Here is a 10,295-nt window from a genome sequence, read left to right on the forward strand (position 1 = left end):
AGGGTTTGTATTCCCATTAGCCAGAGTGGAAAATCTCATTATTCATGGGGTAGAATACTCAAAAGGGTCTTCCCTCATTAGTCTGGAAAAATTAGCCCTAGACCAAAGGCTGCTCTGGTGCCACCTAACAAAGCTTAAAGCAAGCTTGAAAAGTATCAAACTATTTCCGATAACTTAACTATGTCCCAGAATAAAGCTCAAAAATAGTTGTAAGAGTATAAAAAATAGCCAGCACCCAATCAACAATTAACAGGCATCTAAAGAGGCAGGCATATAACGAAGGGGAAAAAAATCAATCAATTAAAACTGACCTAGAAATGGCACATATGATAGAATTAAGAGAAAAGGACATTAAAGGTTATTGTAACTATATTTAAGGAGGAGGAAATAGTGAGCACGTTAAGTAGAAACATGGAAGATAGAAAAATGATCCAAAGCAAATTTCCATTGGAAGGGATAAACAGCGCATATGATGTTACAGAAAAAGAGATTACTGAATCTGAAGATATCACAATAGAAACTCTGCGAAACTAAACAGGGAGAGAAAAAAGATTGGAAAAAAATGAATAGAGCATCAGTGAGCTTTGTACAATGTCAGGCAATCTCATGTGTACTTGAGGTCCTAAAAGTAGGAGAAGGCAGAAAAAATATTTGAAGAAATAATGGCCAAGATGTTCCTTAATTTGATGAAAACCATAAGCTCACAGATTCAAGAAGTTCCATGAACCCCAAGCCAGGATACATGAAGACAACTATACCAAGGCACAACATAATGAAATTGGTTAAAACTGATGATAAAGAGCAAAACTATTCTAAGCAGATTTGAGGATAAAATAAGTCACAGCTCTAAAACTGAAAAGGTAGAGAAGCCTTCTGGCACCACTGCCATATACTGTTCCCATAAAAGGTAACTGTGGTCGCTAACATTTATCAAGCACTTCTAATGAATCAAGCATAACGCATAACGCAAGTTGACTATTGCTGCCTTAGAGACTGTCGAAGGAAACAAAGAACAATAGCTAACAGTCGATGAGATGTATGCTTTATATTCGCTTTCCCGTTTAATCCTTCAACAACCAAATGAGTTTGATAATATCATTAAACCAATCTTACAGATGAGGAAACTTACAGAGTTTCCTCATAGAAACTCCTTATAGAGAGGGTGAGTAACTTGTCCATGGTCTCAGAGCTAATAAGTGTTGGAGCCAGGATTATATTGCACAGGCAATCTGATCCCAGAGTCCACGTGCATAACCACTGTATCATACTGCCTCCGAGCAGAGAAATACCCAAGCCCACGTGCATAAACAACTTGAAGGCAGAATGGCAAATAACCCAGGCTTCAGAACAACTCTAAATGGAAATTACAAGCATTGAAAGACAAGAATGAAAACATCTAGGAAAGAAGGAAGATTAAACATATTAGTTTAAGACACAGATGACAAAATATCTTCTACATAGTGCCAAATATGCCCATACCAACTCTACTATGAAGCTAGACTTGCAAAATTATGACAATATTCCAAGAGACTCTAATGGAGAACCAAGGACCAAAGCAAAAAGAAAGACACTTCTAAGGAAGCTCTGGTCACAAATGGGTTATATCTGAGGTTGTTTCAATTTTAAACATTTGTTTTCAACATGCCACCAGAAATTTCACTAAAAACGTCAATCTAATCATCAGACACCTAACTATAAAATCAACAATAAAAAGTCCTCCAGAATGCTCTCATCAATCTCCAGTGACAGACTCATGCCAAGGACATGAGCCACTGTGTCCCAAAAGGATTACTTCCCAAGGGAATGATGTTCATTTTGTAATAACAACAATTTTCAAAATGCAGCACCTGACAAAGCTTTACCTTAGGCGTCTCAAATACTTGTTCTAGATGTATAATGTGTTTATGTTTCACACTTTTTAGGATGGTCACTTCCCGTTCAAGCAACTTCACAGCAGAGCTTCCAGCCTTCAATGATGAGGAAACATAGATTTCACATATGAATTTCATTACTGCATACCTCAATATAAAAGTTAAAGTTATTTAATATTTTTCCTACATTTTCTTTAGAAGTTCCTTTTTCAAAAGATAACATGCAACTTACCTATGTGTTAAGATTAAAGTATGCCCCATCTTATCCTTTTGTCCAATTTTAAGAGATATATAATTTGGCCTCAAACCACGTTTCTTGGACTGTTTCTATAAATTAGCTACAACATGGTCTCTGTCATGTCACAAAATTATTGCAATTTTTAATAGCCTTTTTGGAATTTCCTTCAAAATCGTATTGATCCTTTGATGTTAGCATAATAAAAACAAAATCTACTTTCCCGGGACATCAATTAGAAAACGGATATAAAGCATCTGTCTCATTAAATGTTAGAATTGTTAAAATAAAATGTTTTTGTTTTATTGTTGTTTTGTTTTGATTATATTTATATACATATCAAAAGAAACAACAGGCAGTGAGATTCTACACTTAGCCCTGCATTATATTACTTCCTAGTCCCCCAGCCTCAAAAATTTGAGAGAGAGAGAAAGAGGAGAGAGAGCACGCTCGATCAAGATGGAGATGGAGATTTTGCCTTCAGACCAACCTAACTCCAATTTATCTCCTTACATGTAACCCTTAACCACACCTGACCAGGCCTTCATTCAGGGTGTAAGTAACTGTCTACAATGTCATCTAAGAAATTCCAGGAGGGCTTTCTCCACCCTAACCACCACTACCACCAACCCCCTCTTGATATCTAAATTACCATCATTATTCAAGGATAAACATTGTCCTCATTCACATGAAAATATCCCTGAAAGGGATAATAAAGTTCTTATTCCTCCCTCCTTACCCCTAACCCCTGCCCCCACCAAGTTTGGGAGAGACATAATAGTTCCTGAAGGACTGGAAAGGGATTGATCATAAGGCAAATTTTACCTAGTTAAAATTTTTCCTAGTGTCATCCCTGCTTCCAATTACCTTTACCCTTCAACCATTACCATCTCAGGAGGGATAGGAAACTGCCCACCCTCTGTGCCTCACCCATGGAGGATGAAAGTCACAGTTTAAGGTTATCCTAGAGGGTCAAGAGAAATAGTGATTGTGAGGAGTGAATTCCTATACAGACTAGATATGGAGAGTTATAACAATATCCATCTCAATCCTCTTCCTACCTCCCTCCACAAATGATTTGACCTGTATATAATGCAGTAAGATACTGTCCAATTCATATACTGACTATATAACTTTATTTTACTTAGTGTCCTGAAGACTCTCAGCATCAATAGGTATGTGCAAGATTATGAATTCCTAAAGTTGCAAGCAGGCATCCTGACTATATAACCCTAAAACCTAACCCCTAACCCAATCTGGGATAGGAGCAAAGCAAAGGAAATAACATCCCATTTAGTTTTTTTTTTTTTTAATAAATGTATTTATTTAATTTATTTATTTTTGGCTGGGTTGGGTCTTCATTGCTGTGCGCAGGCTTCCTCTAGTAGTGGCGAGCGGGGGCTACTCTTTGTTGTGGTACGTGGGCTTCTCATTGCGGTGGCTTCTCTTGTTGTGGAGCACGGGCTCTAGGCATGTGGGCTTCAGTAGTTGCGGCACGTGGGCTCAGTGGTCGTGGCTCACGGGCTCTAGAGCACAGGCTCCGTAGTTGTGGCGTACGGGCTTAGTTGCTCTGTGGCATGTGGGATCTTCCCGGACCAGGGATAGAACCCGTGTCCCCTGCATTGGCAGGCGGATTCTCAACCACTGTGCCACCAGGGAAGCCCCGACACTTCATTTAGTTAATTCTAAAGATTTCTAGAAGGGCTCTGGATCTCCCTTTATTTTTTTATTTTTTTGGATCTCCCTTTATTAAGATTTAATGTTACTGTATTAAACTTTAGGGGGAAATGGTATATAATTTCCTATGGCTTGTTTTAAAGAATACATAAAACCTACTATTTCCTTCTGTAAGTGTAATATTTATCATCGCAAATCCAAGGGGAAAACACCTAATGTTGTCTTTTGTTTTTCCTCGGGCATAGAAAGTGTTTTAAAGTTGATGAAACGATCAGATATAAAGCTTGAGGACTTAGATTCTCCCTTAAAAAGAAGCCCAGTTGTTCTTTACTCCAATGAAATCTAGTGAGACATACAGTGATTACAAGTAAACAGTACAGAAGAGAGTTGGGGGAAAAGTGGTTCAAACTGAAAGAGTAGGTAGGATGAATAAACAGAGTTAGCTACCAATGAGGAAATAGGGAATCAAAGGAAAGGCAAAGATAGGGACAAAGTATATCAGAACCACATCGGGAGAGACTACTGGGACCCATTTCTCACTAAGACATCGCTAGCCCACAGCCCTCCATCTACACATACTGATGATCAGCCCTCACCTTCAGCTCACTCTGGTAAACTTTACCTATATTTGGTTATGCTGGTTATGTTAGGTAATCCTTTCATTTACTTTTTAGTACCTGTCTACTTGAGTTTAAGAACTGGTCCCGTCCCAGAAGGCTAGAGAAATATCCACATTTCTCCAGGGGAACAGCCTAGGCCCTGGCCCTCAGGGTCAGCTGTGTTAGTGTGAAAAACTGTACTGCCTACCCCACCCTGCACTGGCACTGTGCTCTCAGTAGGACGCTGCCGATATGCCTTACCTTTTCTTTGCTCACTCTTTTAATTGCCCACTTAGTTTCTGTCTCCTTGTCAATAGCTTCAATGACCATTCCAAAGCTCCCTTTTCCCAGTATTCTTCCAAAGGTATAGATTTCCTGGATAAAAAACATGAGTTCCTTTGTCTCTCTCTGCCATTCATCAGGATTACAAATAAACATATAATACTGACAGATATCCACCCAAGGGAAGAGTGATTCTGCTCCAGGGTAAAATCAAACAGAAGACACCCCATATTTGCTTCAATATTAATAAACACATCTTAATTAAACAAAAATAAGTTTTGATGAATTTTATTAAATATCCTTTAGAGGAAAACCATAAAAATCCTTACAAAGAAATGTAAAAAACTTCAAAAGCATAAAAAATGAACCTCTTATAAACTACAATATTAATGAAATGTCTTCATAAGAAAAAGGAGGAATGGAACATTCATACATGCAAATATATATGTGTGTGTATAAGATACATTCAACCAAAAAATTATCACCAAACTCTGAGAGCTACACTATAAAATCAGCACATATTAACCACTGAACAACTGCTCTCCTGTTTACCAAGTAACCTTTTTTCTTTATCTTCACTGTTTCTATTAAAAAAATCACTTTTGTTGTTTTATTTCCTTTTGTTTTAGGAAAAGGAATATATGACCAAAATATTAATATAAATCAGCACTGTAAAAAAAATGAAAACCTTCCACAGTAACACTATCCAGACCAAGGATCCTTCTGCTTATCGTTTTACTCCTGCTTACAAAGACAGAATGTGTGGTCTTGCAACCAGCATTCCTCTTCATGTCGTAAAATAACAAGCAGGTAACTCATTTACACTTTCATTTCTTGTGAATTTGGTTGGAGGGAGTCAAGTCTCCTTGATCTGAATCAACTCCAGGGCAGTAGCAAGAGTTTCTCGACCCATGATGCACAGGGACTAGAACAGGAGAGAACACCTGAGCTAATGCTGCTCGGGGAAGCCTCTGTTGGGTTAGCCAGCCAAAGCCTGCCTTAGAGATGCCATGTTCCCTCTGCGTGACTATTTTCATCTTCACCATGCAACAGGTAAGTTACTGCTAGACTTTATGTTTTCTACTGCTTACATTCCTTTCTTACTTTTGTAAAAGAAGATCCGTATCCAACTAATTACTTACCTCCTTATGAAGGGCTTCTCTGCCTAACTCTGCACCATGGTAATTGTTTGTTTGACTTCCTTCAACATGTATGCATTGGTCCTCAAACACTATTATTACTCTCTTGCTTACAAACACTTTGGCTTATTTTTTTCCTTCCAAGATGGTCTAGAAACACCTTATGAAGAAGCTGTTTCTTTTGTATCCTTTAAAAAGCCTGCCTGAAACCTTGTAGGCAAAATATTCATGCTTAGTGCATGGGAGGAAAAGGGAGAAGGAAGAAGGGAAGGGAGGGGAGAGAAGGGGAAGGGAGGAAGAAAGGAAAGAAGGAAACGGAAAGAAAAAAGAGACAGAGGGAGGGAAGGGGAGAGACAGAAAGGAAAAGAAAGAAGAGAAGAGAAGAGAAGAGAAGGAAAAGAAAAGAAAAATGTTCAGCTTCACCATGTTAGATTTTCCTTGGATATTTCCTTGTGATACATACTTTGGGGGCTACAAAGATGAATAAAACATAATTACTGTTTTCTCATAATTTGTAGTCTACTCAAAAGACAAGATTATTACTTAAGTCATAAAATCTTAAGTTAAAAAAAAATACAAAATGACACTGGGGCCAGAGACCAGAGCTAAAATACTGGGAGAATAAGGGAAAACGTTATGAAAGACATGGCTTCTGAGATAGGCATGTGAGGAAACAAAGGCAAAAAAAAATAACTGAGAATATTTTTCTCTAATCCAATCACAGCAAGGAAGGTATTTCAAAGGAACAGCAGTGCAAATGTGGAATGAATGAGTGAGCTGATAAATGAACTGAATCAATAAATCAATCTAGTCAGCAAGCCAGCCAGTCAGGAACCTTCTATACATATGCATATTTGAGAGAAGTGAGAGACTGGGTACATGGAGTTGAACCCTGGAGAAGGAGCTCCAGATCTGAGGTCTTGAATGTTGTGAATGGTGACCCCCACTCAGGCAGGGCACATCCTGTCCAGGCGATTGTCCTCAGGACACTGCCTTCTGATGACTTATAATTACTTTGGCTTTTCCCTCTTCCCATTACCACTTGATAGTGAGAATTAAAGTCAAAAAACTAAGATGATTAAAATAAGACAAAACATTTTATTATATGTACCTGCAACTCCCAACTATACGCTATGTAAAATGAGGTAAATCTCCACTTAAACCTTTTATTCCCACAGAACAAAATAATCTCAATAATCCCTAACCACTTCCTCAACTTTTCTTGTCCTTTAAAAATTAACCTCTCATTTCATCTCTAGACATATAGAACCACAATTTGGACACAGTATTTTAATACTGTTTATAGGATTTTTAAAATGAAGAATGGGTAGAAAAATAGTCCAACTGCCCAACTAGTTGTTTATAAATTAATCTTCTTCTTCAACTAACTCCTTTGGCATCATTACATAGTGATGACAATAAGGAGAAAATGACTTCTTGTTTGTAATAATTTTAAGAGGATGCTATTACAATGATAACGTAGATCTCTTTTTATTGACATATAAGAAGTCCATGATATAGTATAGAGTGTGAAAGCATGCATGATATGATCCCATTACGAAAAATCTGTATATGTGGAGGTGCTTACATTGATGTCTGGAAAGTTGTTCATCTAAATATTAAGAATAGTTATCATTAGGTAGTAGAACTTTGGATGACTGTAGCTTCCTTTTTTATACTCTTCTGAAATGTTTGATATCTTTAAAATGAGCCTGTCTATTTAATAGGAGAAGAGAAACTTCCACTATACCATTTAATGTTATTTCTTAAAAATATGTGTATATTTGAAATATTTTACAATTTAAACCAGGAAAAAAACAAAAACAAAAAATAGGGTAAGACTTATACATGCCTAGAAAAATGAAGTAAAGACAATAAATGTTAAAATTGTTTATGTCTGGCTCATGATTTTTATCTTCTTCACTTTTCTATCTATATTTTCCTAATTTTTCAAAACACATACATTTTGCTTTTATAAAAGCTCTTATGGTTAAATTTAAAACTCAGTAAATTTGTGGATTTTTTTAAAATTCAGGTCTTTTGTTTACAGGGGAAGATTTAAACTTTTCAGGTCAGAAGTTCTCAGAAAGTTTTTCTGATCTCTTCAAGTAAATTGCCAAATATTTCTTAAAGTAATTTTTTAAAGTTATTTAACATTAACACAATTTTCTTCTTGTTGTTCTTGTTGCAGTTCCTTTAATCTGGTGTTAAAGGAACACATTTTAATTTCTAAAATGGTACTAATATTTAAGTCATATTTGTATATAAGAATTAGAATCCTGGGAAGAATAATATTGGTATTCACTCAGTCACAGGCTGGAAAAATATGGAGGGGTCCATGAGGGAAATTCTAGCCTCACTACTGGTCATCAAAGAAGTGAACAGTCAAACCATCTAAGTCACCTGGTCTCTGTCTGCATCCTGAATAGGTCTATACAAAGACTCCACAACTGCCCTCAGCAACAGGCAAGACCTGGAGACCAAAATGTTCTCATTTTGTCTAATAAATATGCTCTCCACTTTAATTATTAAAGTCCATTTGCACCTCTATGAACAGAAAAAATAATTAATCTGCATTTTCTTTAGTAAAGGCTTTGACATACTTAAAAATGGTAAGTTTCCTCTTTCCTTTCCTTAGAGACTTACTTTTAAATCATTTTTGCCATTAACACTGACTTAGAAGAAACTGGAAAATTTCTAGTAGCTTCAGTTTGCTCTCTATATACCTGAATAGCAGCTCCATTGTCCATCCTTATGTGAGGAACTTTTCCTTCTGTAAAGTTGCCTCGACCCCACTGTTGTTGAGATGATTTTCTCTCTACACTTGAGGTTTCTGAGGGCTTGGACCAAAAAGAAATTTTAATATTAACTTTAAGATATAATAATCTGACAAATCTTTAATGTGTGTCAAGATATTTATTGTGTACAAGACAGTTTACTGTTTTTTTCAAATTCTAAGCCCTATATAATTCATTCACTCATTAGGCTAAAAGAGGCCTTAAGAAGTTATTCAATCTAATCTCCTCTATCCAGGCAAGTCTACATGATGACTTGCATAGAAGATAAATCAGGACTTAAAATCTTTAACACCACAAAAGAAAGCAACTTCACAGCTTTCTCAATCACCCTTGTTTCAAGACATAACAGTCATCTCAAATAGGTTATACACAAAAAATTACTGGCCAGACATTCACAAAATATGCTTTGAATGAAGATAACATAGCAATAATTCACTCAGAGACACCTATATGGAAAAAACTATACCATAATACAAATCAGAAATAACAGTTTAGGGTGAAAATGTGAAAAGGGTACAAACTTGAGGGCTGAGAACCTAACTTTTCTTAAACTTACTGCTCTCTGTCTCCAAAGTTGTGCTATATCAATGACAATCTTCCATAGTGCCTCTCCTCTATAAAGGCGAATATACCAAAACCTGTCCAACTGGGTAGTCATAGATTGTAACTAATGCAAGTCAATTTTGTAAGGTATACTTGATATTCCATCTAGATAACCAGGAACTGTCTTAAGTAATAACCACCCTATATTTAACCACAACCATAAATCTCATTCTGCATCAGTTGAAGAAAATGCCCCCAAATTCAGATTGAATTCAATTTGAAAACCAATTCATTTCCATATAAACCATTTTTAAAAAAAGAAGCTGGAATAACATTCTGAATTATTCATAATCCTGAGAAATCATTAATTTGGGCAGTCGTTGGAAAGAGCATAAAAGAAATTACCAACCAACTTTTCTCACCTCTTATGTAAGAAAGAAATGTTACTTTAATAGTTAAGAAGGCAATGAATTGGCTGACAAGGGTCCATGGGATATGGATGAATCTAGGGATGGGATCAGGGAATGGGACATCCACTTGTGCTGAATCTTCAATATTTACCAAATCTTTTCCAGAGGTACTATCTTTGCTGGCTTGTCTTTCTTTTTTTCTCTCTGGTGAAACTGTAAATTCTGAACTACCAGTGCTCGATGTCTGTGACATTTCCACCACTGACATTGGAGAAAGCTTTGTTTTACAAGAACATACACAAAGCACATTTCTCTGAGAAGCAGATGAACAGTTGGGGCATTTTGTGAATTTTTTACCACAGCTGCTATCAGCCATTTGCCTAACTCTTCAACAAAAGCAACTTGAAAGAAAGATGTTTCCAGTGTTTGAGGAAAACAACCAGACCAAAAGGATAAGGTAAGCTGATGACGAAAACTGTAACTTCCAAGTGGTGAGGTCCTTAGGTTAACGATGCACTAGACTTACAGTCACACATGAGAGCTGCAGGTAGAAAAGAAATCACCATTTAGAAAATTCTTTCTTATCCAATCACCCTCCTAGAAATCAAAGAAAAACTAGCAACTAGCACCAAAAGCATCCTGCCTATACATGAAAGTTAATATTTACAACAAAATTAGAACATATTTCTAAAAACCAATACATTCTCATCTTCCAAAATTGAATTCTTGAACTCCAGACAT

General features: G+C 36.5%; 1 protein-coding gene across 1 annotated transcript in view; it reads right to left on the reverse strand.

The window, feature by feature from the left end:
* The window catches only part of STK33 (serine/threonine kinase 33), a 74,325-nt gene extending 64,395 nt beyond the window's left edge, over positions 1–9,930 (reverse strand). The window contains exons 1-4 of the mRNA XM_060017308.1: positions 9,706–9,930; positions 8,530–8,643; positions 4,644–4,757; positions 1,863–1,967 (exon numbers count right to left, since the gene is read on the reverse strand). Of these exons, the coding sequence (XP_059873291.1) occupies positions 1,863–1,967; positions 4,644–4,757; positions 8,530–8,643; positions 9,706–9,930 (558 nt within the window). The remainder of the gene's footprint in view (positions 1–1,862; positions 1,968–4,643; positions 4,758–8,529; positions 8,644–9,705) is intronic.
* Positions 9,931–10,295: the final 365 nt, after the last annotated feature.

Source organism: Delphinus delphis, chromosome 8 (genome assembly GCF_949987515.2).
Source record: "Delphinus delphis chromosome 8, mDelDel1.2, whole genome shotgun sequence".
NCBI classification, from domain to species: Eukaryota; Metazoa; Chordata; class Mammalia; order Artiodactyla; family Delphinidae; genus Delphinus; species Delphinus delphis.